Raw genomic sequence first — 23,063 nt, forward strand, 5'->3', positions numbered from 1 at the left:
GTTGCTGTCGGAATGTCGGATTTATGTTCCATGTAAAGTCATCTTTGAGCGAGCCACGAACCGAGTAAACTTTGGCTCGGGTCGGCTCGTTTACAAACCAAGCCAAGGCGGCTCAGCTTGTTATCTATCATAGAGATTTTTTCAGGTTGTTTGTTCTTTGACTGAAGCTGCATATTGCATGGTTCTTTTGTATGTTTATGGTCATACAGATGGAAAATCTAGTGATACTGCTGAATTGTTTGATAAGAGTTTCACATAGTATAAAGGTGAAGCGTTACAGTGAGGCGATCAATGATCTCAATGCCGCCATAGAGGCCGACCCGTCGCTTTCAGAAGCATATTGGAGTCGGGCTTCTGTTCTTCATCAGTCTGTTGTGGAAGTTCATGATCATGATTCATGATCTTTACTATTCAAGAAAGACCAAACTGCCCTCCTCGCGGTACAAATTTACAAACTCCATTAAACCAAAACTCAAGATTCATTAGCATAAACCATTAACGGGTTTCTATACAATCTTAGCTTCGGTTGTAACTAAGCAACCAGCGCTACCAATTTTTTTAACAAATGAACCTAACAAAACCCGCTACGGTCCAGATTGTCGACCCGACTCTTGGGTTTGACTTCCTTGCAGGTCAGATTCACTTTCAGGTCTATGACTTGTGTCTGTGGGTTGATGTGGCTGAACCGCCTGTTCTGAACCACCTAATTGTTGAGCCTCGTTTTGTGGTGCATGAGCAGGTTCCGATGACTCCTGAGGCGGTTCCGGTTCCGGTTCCATTTCTGGGGTCCCGTGAGGTTGGCTTGGCCGATTGTTCCACCTTTCCCGCAATTTTAAAAACTCGTAAATAATCGAGGTAACGCACATTGCACCACCGAAGCCCGCAAATGTAGCAAGCAGAACTGATAGAACCCCGGTCACATCAAGCTGTAAATTTTTTCACACGGATTCAGTGAGTTTGACTTAAAATGTCAAACATGAAGGATTTTACTATTTCTGTCTTACCTTCGAGTAAAATATATGTGCGAAACCAACCACTAAAGCGAACTGAAAACCAGCATAAACCCATGCATACCTTCTCTTCACTGAACATAAATTAAAAAAACTATTATTACATCGAATAAATATGATCAAATCTATAATGGGGATGGAAACATACCCATCGTTGTTGACGTCATCGATGCAAGGAGACCCAATATGCAAGAAAACGGCAGAGATATAGCAATCGCACCCGAACCCATTTTATCTACCAAAAGTTGCTCCAAGAAACAAAAGTATGCAAGCATGCTAACGATCACAAGAACGGGTACATCCTGCCATACTCTGATAAAAAGAAAGTATATTATATTATAATATGTCTCTGAAAAATCGAATGTGTTTACGTATAAGCATGTTACCTGTATCTAGTAACTTCTAACTGATGCAAAGCTCCATTTCCCCTATGAATTCGGCTTTGAGACCTCTGAATTCTTAAAAGAGTAACAGGCAAGTTTTTGACTTCTTGCTTGCAAACCTCACAAGTTTTGTTTCCTTTAATGCTAAACCACTTTATCGCACATTCTTGATGGGCCAGCGCTAACTCGCCTTTGCAATTACACTCCATTTTAAGGGTATCATCGGCACCTTCCTTTAATTCAACCATACATATTCTACACATAGCTTCTTCTTCTGCGATGTCCTCACCCTCTTCTTTATGATCGGTTCCGTCTAAACGTGTAAATTATTAGTTATTGAAAACAAGAAAATGTTTAAGCGCACACAGGATTGTTCATTTACTCGTTTACCAGTTTCGGTTGTAGGATTCGTATTACTTGTGGGAAGTGTTCCTTGTGCAACTTTTGCAGTAGCGGGAATTATCCTGAATACGCCACCTAATGACTCGATTTGATTTACGCTTCCGTCTTTAATCAAATCAGGAACGGAATATGAACGATGCATAGGCGGTTGGATCCAACCTTTCTGTAAAGAGCAAGGATTAAAACAAATAACATGGTTATTATTAGCTCGCAAAATCCGACAAAAGCGTTGTACTTACTTCAACGGTGTTTCTTCCATGCACAGACTCTGGATTTGAGTGAGCGATAGGAGTAACGGGTAAAGACGATGTTCTTTTCAATCTGAGTGCGAATAACTTTGTGAATGATAATGTTCTAGACATTTTAGCCTTCTCTCGAATCTCTGACGGTGAGCCACCGAGGGCTAGGATTGCAGCCTTTTCGATCTCCGAGTTTCGGTTTTTAAATTTGAAACTTAATTTAGGAATTAGGCTTTTGATGGATGATTTACCTCTGGTTGATAAGGGGCTTGATGATGATTCATTATATTTGGAATAGATATATGTGGGGCTAGGTAATGGGGAAAAATTTACTCTTTTCGGAGTCTGTTGTGGTGTTAATGGCGTGTTTAGCGTTAGATCGTCTTTGGTAGATGTATCATATGTTCTTTCTGGTATCTCCAAGACCAGGTGGTGTTGTTTTGATTGTTGACTGGTGGTGTTGACTTCAGTTATTTCGGTTGTTGTGGTAACTTCACTTATTTCACTCGTTTCTCCAACCTGAGTATATGCCAATAATTAGATGCATTTGTAGTATGAGATTGAAAATTATGGTGTTTTGACTTTTGACTTTTAAAAGTCAACTGCATAAGCTTGTTTCTTGAAAAAAAAAACACACAATGGAATCAACTATTTTTGCCAGAAATACCATGTAAATATCTGATCACAAAACTAAAAATCAAAACTTTTCTAGTCAAATTTATATGCCCAGTGGCGGATCTAGAAATTTTTCCCACCAGGTTCCTTTTGGTAGATTTTCACTAATTCTCACTATTTTTTTTAAATCATACAAAATTTCCACTATTTTTTTCAATTTTTTCCAAACTAAGGGGGTTCCCGAGAACCCCCAAAACACCTCTGGATCCGCCACTGTATATGCCTAATTTAGTGTGAATATTTATAGGATCAAGAACACAAAGTAGGTAGATTTGTTTATCATGACTGTAAAACTAAAGAAAAGAGTTCAATAACAGAAAGATCAGAGATGCTGACTTTATAACTGTAAAGGACCATTGTCAGAGCACTCAGTGCTGTGTGTGTGTTTATGTGAGACCCCAAACCCATATGTACACCAAAAAAGAAACATCTTTATGTGTAATTTTGCACAAAATCAGATAAAAACCAAAAAAAAAAAAAACATATCATATAACTCAATTTCATCAACATATACTCTTTAAGTAAGTTCATACACAGCTTACACTCTGTCTCTATATGTGAGAGAGAGAGAGAGAATAGAGTTTATGTGTGTAAGAGGTATCCTTCAAACATCTGAAATCCCCCAATTTCAAAAGAAAAAATAATAATTATCAACATGTTATACATGACAAGAATCCATTTTTAGGGTAATTTTGCAAAACCCTCAAAAAAAAAATCCCCAGATCATACAATTCAATCATCAACCAATATTCACGAGTGTGTTCCGTAGTCCGTACGCCACTTACTTTATGGGTGATTATGTGAGAAACACACCATAACTCACATGAAAAGGTACCATCTTTTTGAATAAAAATTTGTCAAATTCATAAAAAAAAAACAAGAATCCAGATCACAAGATGCAATTTAATTTACATAACAACTGTGTGTGTTTTCAAATAAAGATTGCATTTGAATTAAGATACCTTGTGAATAAACAGAGGAGCTGGAAGATCCAAAGAGATGCTATCAGGAGATTCTTGATCAGTATCAGGTTTAGCCATAGATGAATGAATGATGATAACAGCTTCTCCAATATGTGAATTGTTATATATAATAGTATGTATACATCTAATGACAGAGGTGATGAGAAAAATATATATAATATATATAAAAGAAAACCCTGATAAAACCCCAGAAAAGTGTTAATCAAGAAATTGATGATGACAGTGACAACGACAATGGTGGTTGGATAATTGTGAGCCACCAACAACACCCACCTCCTCCTCGTACCACGGCACACACCACCACCATAAAATTACTCAAAGGCTACTCAGACTCAACATATACACAACTTCTAATTATTATTATTATTTTATTTATTTATTTATTTTTGTTTTAATACACTTTTGTTTGTAGACCGGTTCAATTTAATGGTAACCATCAACTAGTTGATGTTAATCATTTGATTATTTCAATCTCATTTTTCTAATTAGATATATAACTATGTTGCCTGTATGTTAAATAACGCCTTTTACATGTTATTATCTGGCTTTTAAAAAAAAATTGAATAAATAATTAGATGGTTGACTTTATGTTTGATGATTAAGTTTGTTCTTTGGCAAAAGGCAAAAGATAAATAAATTGTAGGTGGGAAAATGGAGTACCATATTTGTATGCCTTTAGTTTTTAAATGCATATTTGATTTTTAAAATAAACTAGTGTGGATTCACATGGTTACACCTTGAAGTAAATTGCCATTTTAGTCCCTGAGTTTTTTTCAAATTTGTCATTTTAGTTCAAATAGTTTTTTTTTTGCCTCTGGATCCCTGACTTTTCCCTTTTGTTACCATTTTGATCACATACACTAACTCCATCCAAAAACTCCATCTTTAACCAGGAGTATTTTGGGGATTTTCATTTTAAATGTTTTCAATTGCCATTTTGATCCAATTCAAAAAAATCAAAAAAATTCCAAAAAATTCTAAAAAATAATAAAAATTCTAAAAAAATATAAAAAATCCGTTTCAGCGCGAACCGTTTCGAACCCGAACCGTTTCGAGCTGAACCGTTTCGACGCGAACCCTTTCGACCCGTACCGTTTCGACCCGAACCGTTTCCAGCTGAGCCGTATCGACGCGAACCGTTTCGACCCGTACCGTTTCGACCCGAACCGTTTCGAGCTGAAACGGTTCGCGTCGAAACGGTACGAGTTTCGAACTGAACCGTTTCGAACAGAAGCGTTTCTAGCTGAACCGTTTCGAACAGAAGCGTTTCTAGCTGAACCGTTTCGAACCGAACCGTTTCGAGCTGAACCGTTTCGACGGTACCGGTTCAGCTCGAAACGGTTCGGGTTCGAAACGGTTCGCGCCGAAATGAATTTTTTGGATTTTTTAGAATTTTTTAGAATTTTTATGGTTTTTTAGAATTTTTATTATTTTTTATTATTTTTTGGAATTTTTTTGATTTTTTGGAACGGTTCAGCTCGAAACGGTTCGGTTCGAAAAGGTACGGGTCGAAACGGTTCAGCTCGAAACGGTTCGCGTCGAAGCGGTTCAGCTCGAAACGGTTCGGGTTCGAAACGGTTCAGCTAGAAACGGTTCGGCTCGAAACGGTTCGCGTCGAAACGGCTCAGCTCGAAACGATTAAGCTCGAAACCGCTCAGCTCGAAATGGTTCAGCTCGAAACGGTTCGGGTTCGAAACGGTTCGCGCCGAAACGGATTTTTTGTATTTTTTTAGAATTTTTATGATTTTTTAGAATTTTTATTATTTTTTAGAATTTTTTGGAATTTTTTTGATTTTTTGGAATTTTTTTGATTTTTTGGAATTGGATCAAAATGGCAATTGAAAAGATTTAAATGAAAATCCCCAAAATACCCCTGGTTAAAGATGGAGTTTTTGGATGGAGTTAGTGTATGTGATCAAATTGACAACAAAAAGGAAAAGTCAGGGACCCAGAGGCAAAAAAAAAAGTATTTGGACTAAAATGACAAATTTGGATAAAATTCAGGGACTAAAATGGCAATTTACTCTTACACCTTGTGAATTGGTAACTATTAATTTGTTTCATTAAGATACCGAAATTTATTATAATTATCGGAGTTAAAACAAAAGAAAATAAAGTTGTGATATGCCTAAGGATAATGACACGTGTTTTAAATCAATTAGAAAATAAAATTAAATACCAATATCAACGTCCATTAGTTATCGGTACGATACTGGCAATTTATATCATTTACAACATAAAAATACATTATTCTTAACACAACTCATACGATACAAAAAAAAAAATTGTTAAAAATAGTTTAATTACACAAAAGTTGTCTAATATAACTCAAAAAATAAAATGTAACAAAAAAATAAAGTCGTTACTAAAAAGATAATGTTTTGTTACACCGGTTGGAAACCATAAAAACAAATACCGATATAGGTCCCGAAAATACCAATATCGGTATCGACGTTGTCTAGTTGATATTGGTTTCGTTTGTCACGGCACCGTTACAACAACGGCACTTGATATAGCTTACGATACTAAGAAAAGAATCTACTTCGAACACAACCTTGTTTTTAATCAATTTTATACCAAAACCTCAAGAAAAAAATTAAATAACTGTCTATTTAGTTTTTTTTAATCTAACGAACGCACGTTATCTAAGAAAAATAAATTAATAAAAAGTTAAACAGGTTAAAACGTATATTATATATAGTGTAGGAGGTAAATATGAAATTTTGAAAATATAATAATATTACATCATATTTGATTTTAAATAGATATATGTAATGTGATTTTGTGTTTGAATATAATATAACTAGTTTTTGAGACCCTGCGCGTTGCTGTGGAATCGTTAAAATTAAAAAAACATGTGTTAAAACGTTTAACCATGCACGTATGTTACTGACAATTACATAAATACAAACGAAAGAGTAAACCCAAATGCTTAAAATGATATATATCCATCGAGAACCATATGATTGAATATCATCACTTATACAAATTATAAGCGATGTTTAAATAACTTAGATATTTTTAATATAAACGATTTTGAAATAACATATAGATTGATAGTAATCTATACTATATAATAAAAGAAACCATTTAGAGGACACTTGTCATCATATTAGGCCATATCTTACGGATAATTATTATTTTAATTTAATATCTTTTTAAATATGTATTTAAAAACAAAATATTATTAAGTTTTGATATTAATCAACTATTACGTAATATTTCTTTTATAACTTAATAATAAATTTAGATTTTAGATAAGACGTATAATATTATTAGTTTTAAATATGTATTTAAAAACACAATATTATTAATTTTTACCTTAGTAAATTAATATAATAGTTTTAATAGTTTATTTTTCTTTATTTTAAAATAAACCCTTTGATTCACCGGAATAATTTTATATAGATACATTTTACCATCATAAATTAATATAATAGTTTAATAATTTATTTTTCTTTCTTTTAAAATTAACCCTTTGATTCACCGATATGGAATAATTTTATATTGATACAGAAAATAACATAAGAATGGCAGGTAGACATGCAACAAGCTGCGCCGTAACTTCTTTTTTAATAGCAAATCCAATTCTATCGAAAACAAAACTTTGATTCCTCGACGTTGAAAATTGTTTTGCACGACATTTTGCACTTTATCAAGGGAATCCGACAACTTCCGGAGCAAGGGAACCAAAAGTATTAAAGGCAAGGGGAATGAAGAAATGTTGATCTTCAACACAAGCTTTTTCATACTTAGCAACTTTCTTTGATTCCGCCTTCAACATAATCTTGCCAGCCGAAATAGTTTTCCTTTAGCCTAACCCAACAAGGGGGACATTCTATATCGTATGACAGACACTTACTTTTTATTTGTAATATAAGTGTCCTCTAAATTGTTTCTTTTATTATATAGTATAAATTTGCTCTTATTATTTTCGATGACGTAATTATCTCTAATAAACTTTAAACTTTTACCATAGTATATATAATGCTAGACATAAAATTGAAAAACATTTTGGATGACATCAATAATTAAGACATAATATAGTTATATGTATAATATCCACTTTTTACTAAAATAGTACCAAACAAAATTACAAATATAAAATCATTGATTTTACTAATAATAACAAAGTCTTAATTTTTTTAAATAATTCAAAAAATATATAACTAAAAACATATGACATTATAATACAGTTAACCCATTTATTATTATACAACCTCCCAAATATTCAATGATATTTTTTCTATCTTATATTACTAAATAAATAAAAAAAATAATATTAAGTGTTATCCTACTTTAAATGTCGAGTAGAATATAATATTTATTTTTATTTTCCTTATCAAAAAAATTATTATATCGATTTTATTACATAATTTTTAAACAAATTGTATATAAACTTTCAATATTACTTTATATATAAAATTAGATTTATTACGAGTTATTTAAATCTAATTTATATTTTATCACTCAAATGTTTGACCACTGTATCTTCTTTTCAATAATCATCTCCGCAATCATCATATCTGTCGCGTACCAAGTTATATCCATTAGTTTTTTTAAATAAAATTTTCTTATTATTTGGTATATAAAATAATATTTATTCAAGCCATGTAACACACGGGGGTTTTTAAATATATAATTTTTTGAGAAAAATGTCCGGATAGTCCCTGTGGTTTCGCCTTTTTTCACCTATAGTCCCCAACTTTCTAAAATTACCTGAATAGTCCCCAAGTTTTCAATTTTCGTTCCCGGATAGTCCCTGTCGTGGATGGAGGTTACTTTTCTCAGTTAAGTTGATGTAAAATGACTATAATGCCCTTAATATTAAAAAACTAATAAAGAAGGAGCCCCACCATCTACCCAACCCTTTTTCTCCCACTTTCTCCCTCTTTCTCTCTAATCTCAGACCCACCGTCGCCACTCATACTCTTCAACCACCATATCCTCTTCAAATAACAACAATTGAACCACCATCAACAACCGGTGACTGGCAACCTGCAACAATCAATCAAACCACCGACAACCTGCACCCTTGGCTCCAATTCACCCCTTATAAACAACCACCATAACAATAACCACCTGCTGACCTGCATCACCGGAAAAACACCATGAACGACCGGGAACCTGCAACAATCATGGTGAGTTGAGAACATCAATCCACCTTTCACCACCACCATCCACCTTTCACCACCATCCACTCAATATGTTCAGATATAGGTGAGTTGAGAACATCAATCCATTTATATTCAGCCATGAGTTCTTACGGATCCTCAACAAAACCCACATCTCCAGGTTCCTCGTTCACTAGATTCTTCCGTCGATTGTTATCCTCCCCATCCACGAAACCCCCATCTTTCTCAGCACCAATTTCTTGCAACTCCGATGAAATTCATCAGGTTTTCAACTACTTTGACGAGAACGGGGACGGTATGATATCTGCAACGGAGCTGCAGAACGGGCTGAGGAAGGTGGGAGGGGAGGAGGTCCAGTAGTCGGACGAGGAGGCGGAGATGTCGGACGAGGAGGCGGAGGAGGCTGATGAAGGTGGGAGGGGAGGAGGTTCAGATGGTTGGCTATTATTTGTGCTTATTGATTGATTCATACCTTCTGTTGTATATTAAATAAGATGCAGATTCTAGTTATTTTCATGTTTCATAAAAATATTACTTTTGTAGAGTAATTTGTTGTAGATGATAGCAGGTTAAATATCATCATTGCATAATTCTACTTGCAATCTGTCGGCTTTTCAAAGGTTTGGGTTCTCGTTATCTACATCTCCAGAATCCATTTGGTGGGCCTATTTGGTGGAGAGTGACTGTGGCGGTGATGGTGGAGGGTGGAGGAGGGTGATGGTGGGTGGAGGTTGAAGATGAAGTGTGGTGGTGGGGTTTTACAAATAAAAATGAAGAAGACGTCCGGATAGTCCCCGTGGTTTGGCCTTTTTAAGGAAAGGGTATTTTTGTCATTTCACACCCTCTTAACAGAGAAAACAAACTGAAGTTAGACCCAGGGACTATCCGGGAACGAAAATTGAAAACTTGGGGACTATTCAGGTAATTTTAGAAAGTTGGGGACTATAGGTGAAAAAAGGCGAAACCACAGGGACTATCCGGGCATTTTTCTCTAATTTTTTTTATTATTTGGTAAACAATTTACATTTAACCCGTGTAATACACGTGGTTTTAAAGATATAACCTTTTTTTTATTATTTGGTATATAAAATTATATTTATTAAACCCATACAATATGGTTCTTATAGATATAACTTTTTTATTATTTAATATATAAAATTACATTTATTCAACCCGTGGAATGAAGGAGGTTTTTAAAGATATATTGTTTTATTATTTAGTATATAGAGTTAATTTATTCAACCCGTGTAATACACGGGGTTATAACCTAGTTAGTTTATATTTAGAAAATAGATGATAATTATTTAAGTAAGTAAAAATCCCTAATAAGGGATTTTTACATATTTTTCCCTCCTAAGAAGCCTTATTACATATTACCTCAATCCCTAAATTTAATTACATATTTCTCCTTCGTAAAGAAGACTTATTACATATTTCCCCAATCACTAAATTTAATTACATATTTCATCTTTCTAAATCCCATATATTACATTTTTATCCATTTCACTAAAAATACTCTTATAGAATACTATTTTACCCATTAGTGAGTTTACTAAATGACTAATTACATATTTCTCGTTTTAACAAAATCAGTCACATAAAAAATCTAACATTAAAAGTATGTTTTTTTTTTTTTGCTTTTTCATATGAACTCTTTATTAACATTTATGAAAAAATAAAGAAGGGGATGTTGCGCAAGAGCTCTTTAAAGAAATGGTTAGTAAAGGTATTAGTCCTTATGTCGATTACAAATTATCACGGATACTTTGTAATGTTTTTTTCTTATTTGAAACAATATGATACCATGGTGAAAACACCATAAACATAGTTTTTTTATTTCAGATCTGATTATCTATATTACGATTTGCACAATTGACAAATCGTTAGTGGTAATTTAATAAGTCAATAATTTATATTTGTAAATGTGTGAATGAATATTGGAAGAAATATAAGTTATATACTTATATACCTGTTTCATAGGAATTCGAATACGACCCTGATGAAGCAAGCAGAAGCATTATTTTGAATGCTTGAACCAGTAGCCTTTATTGAATAGGTAATTAAATAAAGAGTTCATATAAAAAAAGAAAAAAAAAAACATATTTTTAATGTTATACTTTTTATGTAACTGATTTTATTAGAATGGGAAATATGTAATTATTTAATAAACTCAATAAGGGTAAAATAGTAATTTTATAAGAGTATTTTTAATGAAATAGATAAATATGTAATATATGGGGTTTAGGAAGGTTAAATATGTAATTAAATTAAGAGATTGGGGAAATATGTAATAAGCCTTCTTTAGAAAGAGAAAATATGTAATAAGGCCTTCTTTTTTTGAACGGTCAACGAATCCTCCAAATGGGCTACTGGCGAAATTCACCACATCAGGATACACTCGTCTTCAGAACCGGGGAAAACCCTCACCTAGGGCCGAAGCCCGTGAACACTCGCCCGAAGGCACGACAATGCGGTGAGGTAAAACCCGCTCAGTTCAAGGATCGAACTAGCGATCGCCGCCTACTCGCCTAGTCTCCCATCATCACCAGGTGCCGCAGAAAGTAAATGCTAGAGGCAGGAATTGAACTTAGGTCACTTAGAACACAAGGTCTCTTCCTTACCACTCCACCACTAGCTCATTGGCTGTAATAAGGCTTCTTTAGGAGTAGAAAACATGTAACTAAATTTAGGAGTTGAAGAAATATGTAATAAGGCTTCTTAACAGGAGAAAATACCTAAAAATCCCTAATAAAATTCACACATACAGTTAAAATTATTAATGTACGGTAAGAATATCAAAGATGGTTAGTGGATATTTAAATAAGAAAATATAATTTTATAATAAATATTATAAATTATTCTGATCTATACATGATGGTTTATTTAATTGATGGAAAACTATGTGCTTAGAAAACTATGACTCACCCTCTTTTAGCTCAAAGACTGAAGGTTAACAAAACCAACACCTCGACCACAACAAAACCACAACCGTCACCATCTTTTTTCTCTTTGAAAACCCAAAAGTACCGCCTCAAACAACGACCACTCACTACCGCCACAACCACCACAACGAACCTCACCGTCTGCTTCATCTTCTCTCTCTAAACCCTAACTTTTACATTCTCCGTGGTTTAACCGGTTTTGTGCCATCATCGCTGGAGAAACTCCTTCCATATGCCACCGCCACTGGTTGTGACAAGACTTATTTGTGGGATTATTTTACATATTTGGATTGTGTGTGATTCGATACGTATGATTTATGGGTGTTGTTTTTTATTGTTTGTTTGCAATTTCATTATATGTTTGTGTGATTGTTATGTGTTTCTGGTGGAGTGTGTTATATATATATATATATTTTTACTACAAACGACCATTTGTGGTTGGTCTTGATGGTCGTTTAAACCCTCGTCACAAGTGTTGTGATCATTTTCTACAATTGGAATACTTTTGCGATCAAATTTAGTGACCGGGAATTTTTGTAACATTATTAGTTTTTAGTCGCAACATCGATCGCTATTTAAGCATCCCTAGTGATCAAGGTTGGGACCACCTCTGCAGTCCGTAAAAAGTACCGACTATTTACGTGAGAGAGAAAGAATTAAAAAAATTTAAAAGATTTGTGGAACAATTGACGAGAGCTTTAAGACGGAGCCTATGAATTACAGATTCTCTAACAAAATACAATAGCATATAAATAATACATTGATTTAAAAATCAAGCACTTTAGAGTAATTGGTGGGAACTTTAACGCAAAACATCTGGATTACTTTAACAAAATACAATAACATACGGATAATACTATGAGTTAAAATTAACCACTTCATATTTTAACCGTATAATCATGCTAATTAAAATTAGGATTCGTGCGTTTTACATTGAATTTGTGGACTCCATTGCTCTAGACAATGATTTACTTTTAACAAGTGCCGTTTGACATATGAAAGTAGTGCACCACTTACATATATAACTTGCAAAATATGATTAAAGAAATTATTCAATAACAATAATCAAGTATTTTTAATTTCTTATATGAAACATAACTTGCAAAATATGATTAAAGAAATTATACAATAACAATAATCAATTATTTTTAATTTATTATATGAAACATAACTTGCAAAATATGATTAAAGAAATTATAAAATAACAATAACCAATTATTTTTAATTTATTATATGAATTATTTTAAAGCTAACCTTACACCAACTATTTTTACTCCTAATGCCTCATATGAGGCTCGAACCCTCGCCTCCTAAAGTAGTAAATTTACTAAATACATGTTGAGATAAATTTGCAGTCAACAGAGAGCTAATATAAAGTGAATAGTTCTCCTTTTTAAATCAAAACTATAAATGACTTTTTTACTAATTTAAGCAAGTACTTTGTGTAGTTATCATTATTATTGTTATTATATTAACAAAAATCATTTTATTTGTGTGGTTTTCTTATTGGTGACGCCAAGCTATTTGTTTTATTAGGCGACTTATCTACATTAAGAATCTAACAGTAACGTCCTCGGTGAACCAAATACTTTTTTAAGACAATAATAATAATTAGTGTATATACAAATAAATAAAGAAAAATTTTAAAATCGTGTTGAAAGTGATTTAAAGAGTTGTAATTATTGTACTTTTCTATTTATTTATCTTTTTGTTTTCTTTATTTGCCTTATCTGTTTAGTTCGTTGGTACCTCTTCCAGGCTCCAAGCCAGCAGCAAAGCGTTTTAAAGTAATTTTTTATAGGTGATAAACTAAAATAATAGAACCCATACACAAGCACAGATGTTTTATTTTATTAAATTTTTAATTAGTAATTATGACTTGTTATTACTAACTTTGATTTGTATGTAAGATTTTTATGATTTTATCCATACCGACCTTGTCAAAAAATTAAAAAATTAAAAACTTTTTTTTTCTGCTTCTAAAAATTAGTTAAATCAAAAAAGCTAAAAAAGCAGAAGAGAGTTATTGGGTTATCCCTATATATACACATATCAAAATCGAATCTTCTTTGTGTTGATTTATGTTGCAAAAAACAAATGATTGTTTTAGTTCCATTAAGGCAATTTAAAGCAATGAGTTCTTGATGACATGATGAAATAGCAAGTGGGTGTCAATAATTCAACCATTAGTTCATTCATGTTGTAAACTCGTTTTCATCATTTAATTGGCTCTACAAAATATGTTAATGTTTCTTTTTTACTACTCCACGTCATGATATGTCATATTTTTTTTATTAAGTGGTACAGTAAACCCACTTGAATGCCTTGGGACAGCCTTCCATAAGACAGATCCTTCTTTTCTTTTAAACAACGTCGTGTATTTTCGTAAATCATGTCATCTGGCATTATAGGACATCCTTACATGTCATCTGACTTCAATATGGTCAAGTAGGGGTGTGCATGGTTTGCTTCGGTTTTGTGATAAAATCAAAATTTTAACTTAAATGTTTGGTTTTCGGTTTTTGAAATCGTTCGGTTTCGGTTTTTTTGGTTTCGGTTTTAGTAAGTTCGGTTTGGCTTTTAGAAAAAATTCACATAAGATTCAAAAATAAAATGTATAATCCAAAATTTAAGAATATTTTTTGAATGTTTACAATTAAGTTATTTTTTAACCTTTTTAATTAATATATAGTTCATATATACATAACATTCTAATATATTTTTATGTATCTCCAAAGATTTTAATAAGATTTTTTCTTTTATAATACTTTAAAGATCATTTAATATTTACACTAAATTTTGTTATTTCTTGTAGCCAATAAACAAATCATTTCAATTATAAATAAACATGTTAATGTTTTTATTATAAATGCTAAACATTCAAGAATAAAATTAATAATTTCTACTAGTATGGGTTAAACATTAAAACAACTTAAACTTAAACATAAAAATATATGGATTGGGTCTACTGTTGTAACTTATCGGTTTAGTTTGGTCATTGAAAATGGTTATCCAAAAACTGAACGGAAATTTTCGGTTATTAAAAATCCGAAAACCGAACCGTCAGTTTTCTGCTCACCCCTACAGGTCAAGTACCATTTAGATTATGTAGCAGGGTGAATATGGGTTCTTTAGGTTTGGTTATGATCTAAAGCCAAATCTATAATCGATTTTTATCGGGTTTTTTTTGTTTTTCATAACTGGTCAGTTTTGATTATAGACGGTTAGGTTTGGAAAAGGTAGTCCAGTTAATGACAACTAATATGTTACTTATAAATGAGATAAATGACAACTAATAGCTTCAGCCCTAGGTGAGGGTTTTCCCTAGTTCGGAAGGCGAATGTATCCCGATATGGTGAATTTCGCCAGTAGCCCATTTGAAGGATTCGTTGGCCGTTCAAAAAAAAGTTAAAGAAGGTTGGTCTTAATTTCCATGTGTAGCGGTCACCCCCCATCACTTCTTATGATGTGGAGTTATGTGAAACATGACGTTTGTGTAAGAGATGGGGGTTATATCACATGAGTGTGTAGTGGGATTATACCCTTCAATTATACATATATGTGTATGTATATATATGTGTCAGAGAGAAACCACCATGAACACGCCGCTATGCATATTACGAGAGGAAATTTTTTTGTCCATAGCGCCTAGAGGGCGGTGTACCCGGCGCTATGGGGCTTGATGGGTGAAAATGGCGCCATAATGCGCTACAGTACGGGTGGACTAAGAGGATAAAAAAGGGTTTAAAGTATATGTACAGGTATGCGTTCTGGCTGCAAACGCAGCCTGTATCTTAAAATAAAAAAAATTAAAATTAAAAAAAACTAAAAAATATATTATAATCGGTTCACTATAAATCAATTGTCTAATAAAAGAGAGAAACTTTACTTATCAAAACTTTCTTTTTTTTTTTCAGAAAAATACCCAAATCAATCAGAATAATATACTGGTTTTACCATGTAAAACCTATGCAAAACAAAACTTAAAAACACCAATCAACTTGAATACACAAACATACAAACATGTTTCATAAGAAAAACAGCATTACAACATAAAATGTTGATGATTTATGGTAATAATCACTCTTCTTCAGCTCCATTGCTCACCTTAATTTCCAAAAGCCTCTCCACAGGCTGCCTGCATATCGGACACCGGTTCGTCTGAAACCTCAATACTTTAGCACACCCACTGCACATACACTGAAACCAAACCCAACAAATTATATCAACCCCTCGTACATCACAAAACGCGTCAACTATAAATTGTTCAAACTCAGATAAACACTTACCATGTGACGGCAAGGAAGAACTGTAGTATCCCGAGGTTCGGATAAACATATAACACATTCTTTACCAGGATCATTTCCATCAAAATCACCACCATCTACCGAATTACCAATTCCGTAAATCTCCTGCAATTCGTATCGCATTTTATTAACCCACAAGATCTGTTTGGCTACTCTAACTTGATATTCACCCTTATCTTTCTCAAACACTGCTTGGGTTATCTGAGAATTGGTAGATTTAGCGTCTGTTGTCCCGTCTTCTGATACGTGTGGAGTTGCTTCTGCTTTTATTGCTAGAGGATATACCCCTGTTTCACTCACTTTTACCAATTCTGATTCGTCAAATGCTGAGAAGTCGATACCAGTCCCGGATTCTTGTCGGAATTTCTGGCCCAAACCTTGTTGGAAGCTCACTGTGATTGGTGGAAGCACGTCTTCTTTTGTTGCACTCATGTTACAGTCTTCGCCTTCTTTCGCAAAGAAATAGAGGGTAATGCTGCAAACAGAATAACATAAAAACAATGCAAAATGAGTCGTTTATATGCAACCTCCAAACGCTCTTCATATAGATGGGAAATATGTAACGAGTATTTATGTAAAAGTAGCAGTTTGACAGTTCATCTTAAAAAAAAGTAAAAAAAAAAATCCCAAGTGAAGTGACAACATATATTGATCAACCCAATTAGTTTTCTTTCGATGCAACACTAAGTCGGTCCTCCGCTTAAATAATATACTTCGACTAAATCTAACCCAATTCATGCTTACTTAAATATTTATGATATTTATTATAAAACAAAAGTTCTCACTTCTCACCATGCTGAAGTAAATTTGTCATCATCGAGACCATACTCAAAAGACGAGCAAAAACCAAGTTCAAACACACCTCAGTTCACATTAGCAACAACAAAATTCTAATTGGAGACCGTATTCTAGTCGCACTTATAACAATCAACTTTTTAACTAAAGCTTGATCACTTAATCACTTGATGACAATTTGATAATATGATTCAAATGAAGTGGAAGTAACACATCACCCTCTTGGCCTCTTCTATTGGTCCCCTTTTATCTCTCCATGTCAACAAAGCACACAGAACAAGCTAGATTGCATATTATCCTAAAACTGATAACTACTTCATCAAACCATCCACTAACAAAGCATATAATGGAATTATCCCTTTGTAGGCCAAAATAGACCAGTCAACCAGTCAAAGTAAATCCAAACAACACAACCATCCCAGTCAATCCATACCCATAACAGTAAATATACATGATTAACAAAATGTTGACAAAAAGTCAAAACAAAGAATGAAAATTTTACCTGCCAGCAACAGTGGCATCATAAGTAAAAACAACAAGAAACTTCCCAGGGTTTTGTTCATCAGGTTCAACCTTCAAAGTTTCTTTCTTGAGATTAACATCATTCCTAATAGTAACCGCCTTTTGGTGATCAACATAAGGTGTAGGCGAGTGCATCACAGGCCCACAAGGGTACCTCCCACCCACCATCGCCTGAGCGGCAGGGTCCACCGGCACACGGTGGTGGTGATCGTACGGAGCAGGTAACGGTGCTGCGGGCGGCGGCGGCGGGTAGTATGCTCCGGTGGGGTATTGGTAATAAGGGGGATGAGGGGCAGATGAATTAGGGTTAGGGTTAGGGTATTGGGAAGGGTATGGTGTGGCTGCGGCGAATACGTATCGATTGGCGTTGATCTCCGGCTGTGGTGGTTGCGGCGGTGGTGGTGCAGGGTGGTTTTGGGTGGTTCCACGTCTGCTGCCGCTGTGTCTTCGCCGGCCGTTGGAGCTGTTACTCCCAACGTTACCCATTATTGTTAAGAGATCAAAATCAAATTATAATCAGATAAAAATCAAATCTTGATCACCAAGATTAATGATCAGATGGGGAATAAGAAGTGCTGAGAAATCATGATATGGGTTAGCTCTGTTTTTGATCAAGAATAAGAAGCAAGAAATTGTAAAATGGAGAAAAGAAAGTGATCAAATATGGGGATAAAATGATGAGAGAGAGAGAGAGGGGGTTTGTGCTTTGTATACTATTGACACCTTTTTGTGAAGAATAGAGAGAGTTGGTGAGTGTTTTGGGTGTGGGAAAAAGGGGGTGAATGGGTGATGGGTCACGTAAAGAAGATCCACTCTGAAACGCCTACGCCATTATCGGCAAAACATGTATTTCTGTGTAGGTTAAAATCTCATGTAGTTAGAACATTTGTACTTAAAAGACATGCACTTTTTTTCATGTGAAATGGTTCATCTGTCACTTTACTAAAGTTTGGGTTCTAGAGACACAAGTTTAATCCCGTGTGGTAGGGTGGTCATCACTCATAACTCACTCACAACTCTCAATCAAGTTTTGTAATGTCATCAAATATTATTTCATCACTAGTGATAAATTTTAGTGGAAATACCCATCACTCACCATACACCCATCTTCATTTAAAGATAACTTACCACTCAAACATCTAAAACGCGTAATAAATTCAACGTGTTATAACTTTCACGCGTGAAACTATTTGTTGGCGGCGGTGTTTTGTTGATGAGAACGAGTGATGGGGGTGGTATAACAGACCACCCCAGGTCCCCTTATTTGCGTTATTTTTAGTGTACACTATCTAGGGGCTTTCAAATCTAGCACCAAAAAATAAGAGTCCCTAATTTTTTTTTAAATCTTTATGTAGCATATGTTTATTAATATATTAGGCACAAATGAACAAAACAAAAGCAATGTTTATTTTTATTGCATGGCGAAACTGAAGAACCAATTTTAAAATTAAAAAGACCGAATTCCAACTCCAAACAATTTAAAATTCGTATTTAATTTAGACCATCATCACAATTCTCTTTAACTGTAACGTTGCATATGCTCATTAAGCTCAATGACGTCGCTGATTACGGAGAAAATAGATGTGAAATTAGGGGAAATTAGTGGTGTCGCAAGGACAGCCCAGGTTGGTTAACAACAATCTTTATAGTAATTTCTATGTATAGCAATTACATAATCATTGTTTTCCCTGAATCCTTAATTGATACTTTGAATCTTTGAATTTTGATATTGTGCTTGCGACTGAGACTGGGAATACAAAAAGCATTATCGATGCTTTCCTCATACCAGTTCAAAGGGACCCTGCATTTGTGGTTTGTTTAGGGCCTTGAAAAACGTTGGACCGGTCCTATTTAGGGGTGTTCAGAATTCGTTTCGAATTCCCGATTAAATTCGATTCGATTATAAGGAATTCGTTTCGATTATAAGAATTCGAATTTGATTCAATTCGAGTCAAGTAAATCGAATACGAATTTATAATATCAAATTCGATTCGATTCGAAATTCGAATAAATCTATATATTTTATTATTTTTATGTATTATTTTTATATATAATACATATATAACTTTTATTGGGCTATACTATAAATTATTTACAAAATTTATTCCAAGTATTAAAATTACCCATTACCAAACTCACTACATGGCCCATAACTTAAATCTAAGTAACAAATCTATTAATAGATTTCTAACCCTAAATTATTAACTTGTAATGTGGAGTGTTGATTCCCGACTTCTCGTTTTGAATTTTAGACTTCTGTTACTTTATTTGGAACTTTTTATTGTGATATCGTCCTTTATGACTGCTTTAAAATTTATGTTTTATTTTAATAGTTTTTTACATGTTTTAAAAGAACCTGAATCAAATCGAATTTATTCGAATTCGAATTCGAATTTTTAATCGAATATGAATTGGGTTTTTTTATTAGAATACAAATTCGAATCGAATTGGATAGGTTTTAATCGAATTCGAATTCAAGGGAAAATAAAAATTTTTCGAATAATTCGATTGAAGAATTCGAAAATTTGATATTTGATTCGATGAACACCCCTAGTCCTATTAGTGTATTAAGTCAACGAAGTATTTAAGCTAGACTTTGTGTAAGGTTGTCAGTTCGAATCTCGAGTCCACCCGGGTTTTCGTCCCACCGCCCGGTTAAGGCAATATAGTATGATCGGAATGGGGCAACGGGGCTCTTCAAGTTTAGGGAGTGTTGCCTAACACAAAAGAAAATCGTTATTCCATAAACAGGATATTAATTACCTAATAATTATTATTTAATTTTTTATTTATAATCTTTAAAACATTATATAAAAAATAGTAGCAAAACAATATAAAAAAAACGTTTCATTAAACTAGAATTAAAAAGACTACAACCAACTAAATTAAAAACAATACATAAAAAGTTTATTAGAATAAACAACCTAATTGTTAAAATGTGCACACAAAATTCTCCAACTCGCAAGGTGACGGAAGCTTATGTTCTTATGTATTTCGTACTCGACATGTGCTGCCTCAATCGCTTGATCTTCAGTGATGCCCTCTTCAGGATTGAGGGAATTGATAAAGAGCCTCTCAAAAACCCACAACTTGCTCGCATCGTAATAAACATTCCAGTAACGCGATTCATATTATGATTGTTTGCACCCACTTGATGACGAAAGTGCGTCAAAATCGCATTCCAAATAGTAGCATTATTTGAAGGGCGCCCCATCTCCACAATATGCACCCAACTCGTAGCCAAAGTGATGTCCTCTTCTCGGTCCATCGATTCACCATGAAATTAGATAAAAATATTAAAGATGGAATACTTTTGGAGAGTGTTTTGTGGCTAAGTTAGTGAGTTAGAATTGTAGAAATGGTATGTATATATAGTTTTAAATAAAAGAATTTGTTTTATATTTAAAGGTAGTTACCCTTGCAAACGGTAACTTACCTAGATAAACTCATCATGAACGCGTAGTCTGAAGCACAAATTGGAGCATTTTTGCCGAACCACGAGTAAGGGGTGAGGGGCGGTGTTTTCTCGACTCGTGGTTGGTGTGTGTGAAAGACACAACACCATTACGAATGATCTTACGGGAAAGACATTTTTATTTGATAGAGTTTAGGTTATGAAAACCAACCTGACTTTTGTGTGATATTTTAATTTTCGAATTTTATTTTGAGTGTTTACATGGTTCAAGTTTAACCAGTCGAAATAAATATTTATTTTCTTTTATATAATAATTAGGTGCCATTTTGTTTTATATTAATAAAGTTATAGTTAATTAACTAAAGTTCATCGGTGGATAATACACCTAATACAACATGATATTTGTTTATGTAATGCATACATATCTAGGGTGAGAATTAAATGATAAGTTTATTTTGGCTAGGAAGCGTAGGAAGCAATAGAATTATGACATGTGATAATATTTAAAATAAAGAGTAAAGGTATTTTAGTCAATCGTATCCTTTCTTCTTCTCCCCAGTAACTTCAAAACCCACCATCTTCAACCTTTTCTTCACTTTCTATCTCAATAATCACTACATTATAGTGCGATTTTCGTCAACAATCAATGATTCAAACACCCGATCAACGTGTTCTTCAGTTTTTTTGAAGAAAACCCAGTTTAATTTCATTCAAAATCTCGTTTTTTCTCATGATTTTGAAGATAATCACTCGATCTGTTCGATTCGATCGCTGATAAGTGTTTCTATCATTCAAATTTCGTCAATCGTTGAAGAAATCGGCTTCGATCCATGTAAGAAATTCTTTAATTTCAGTTTTACGATCTGGGTTTTTGATTTAGTCGTTGCGTTTTACGATCTTGGCGGGGGTCTAGGGGCAGCGCCCCTGGTAGCAGGGTCCAAGGGGCAGAGCCCCTGGCTGGGGTGTAGACAGTTTTTTATCTCCTGCTTCCTGGTTCAGACAATTCACATACAAAACTATTGTCCTGGTTCAATGCGTTTTAGAGAGAACACTTTCTTTGGTGTTTTCTGGCCATTGCGTTTTATAAATATGACATTTCTTTGTGTTTTTTGTGGATTGCGTTTTATAGAGAACACTTTCTTTTGTTTTTTTAGGCCATTGCGTTTTAAAAAGGAGACGTTTTTAAGTGTTTTCTGGCCATTGCGTTTTATAAATATGACATTTCTTTGTGTTTTTTGTGCATTGCGTTTTATAGAGAACACTTTCTTTTGTTTTTTTAGGACATTGCGTTTTAGAAAGGAGATATTTTTAAGTGTTTTCTGGCCATTGCGTTTTATAAATAAGACATTTCTTCGTGTTTTTGGTGCATTGCGTTTTATAGAGAACACTTTCGTTTGTTTTTTTAGGCCATTGCGTTTTAGAAAGAAGACATTTTTAAGTGTTTTCTGGTCATTGCGTTTTAGAAATAAGACATTTCTTTGTGTTTTTGATGCATTGCGTTTTAGGTAAAAACACATTTTTATGTGTTTTCAGTCCATTGCGTTTTAGAAAGTACACTTTTTTTTTGTGTTTTTAAGCTATTGCGTTTTAGAAATAAGACATATCTTTATGTTTTCTGGCAATTGCGTTTTACAAATAAGACATTTCTTTGTGTTTTTTGGTGCATTGCGTTTTAGAAAAATGTCATTTTTTAGGTTTTTTTTCTATTGCGTTTTACGCAACTGGGTTTTTTTCCATTGCGTTTTACGCAACTGGGTTTTCAAAAAAAAATCAAAAATATAGAAATAGTATACTCGTTTTAAAGATTAAAAAAACGCTCGTTTTTTTGGTGCAATTTTTATAAAAAAATAATGTCGTTCGAAAGAGTTATTAACGTTTAAAAAAAGGGGGGAATTGGATGAGAGATAAACTATTGCCTTGACTTGACTAGAATGCCCCTGAACAACCGCACGCGCCTCCTTTTTTTTCTTTCAATTTCACTCATTTAATCTTAACTCTTGATTAAGTAAATGGATGGTCAAGATCACTTCCTAGTCTTTCTACCCAAATAAACTTTCTATTATATCCTAACCCTACATATCTATATCTATATATATCCACATTTAATAAATAATCAAAGTTAACAACCGTAACAATTGTAGAGCACTTGTACGTAGTGTAGTGTTGATGATATATGACATGCAACTATTTTTCAAGCTTTTAAAACTGACCCACCAATGATCCATATGTAAATTACAAAAAAAAAAAAAAGTTCA

General features: G+C 33.6%; 2 protein-coding genes across 2 annotated transcripts; both read right to left on the minus strand.

Annotated features, from left to right (window-relative positions):
* Window positions 1–441: 441 nt before the first annotated feature.
* LOC110904436 lies at window positions 442–4,004 on the minus strand. Its single transcript, XM_022150286.2, has 7 exons — window positions 3,672–4,004; window positions 2,035–2,553; window positions 1,784–1,958; window positions 1,397–1,706; window positions 1,159–1,322; window positions 1,005–1,084; window positions 442–926 (listed from the first exon to the last, which is right to left on the minus strand). The coding sequence occupies exons 1-7, from the start codon at window positions 3,747–3,749 to the stop codon at window positions 585–587; spliced, it is 1,668 nt and encodes a 555-aa protein (XP_022005978.1). The 5' UTR covers window positions 3,750–4,004; the 3' UTR covers window positions 442–584.
* Window positions 4,005–15,742: 11,738 nt separating this feature from the next.
* LOC110904435 (probable E3 ubiquitin-protein ligase LOG2) lies at window positions 15,743–18,247 on the minus strand. Its single transcript, XM_022150285.2, has 3 exons — window positions 17,374–18,247; window positions 16,059–16,551; window positions 15,743–15,969 (listed from the first exon to the last, which is right to left on the minus strand). Exons 1-3 carry the CDS (start codon window positions 17,877–17,879, stop codon window positions 15,850–15,852), a joined length of 1,119 nt encoding a protein of 372 aa, XP_022005977.1. The 5' UTR covers window positions 17,880–18,247; the 3' UTR covers window positions 15,743–15,849.
* Between the last annotated feature and the right edge of the window lie 4,816 nt (window positions 18,248–23,063).

Source organism: Helianthus annuus, chromosome 14 (genome assembly GCF_002127325.2).
Source record: "Helianthus annuus cultivar XRQ/B chromosome 14, HanXRQr2.0-SUNRISE, whole genome shotgun sequence".
Lineage (NCBI taxonomy): Eukaryota > Viridiplantae > Streptophyta > Magnoliopsida > Asterales > Asteraceae > Helianthus > Helianthus annuus.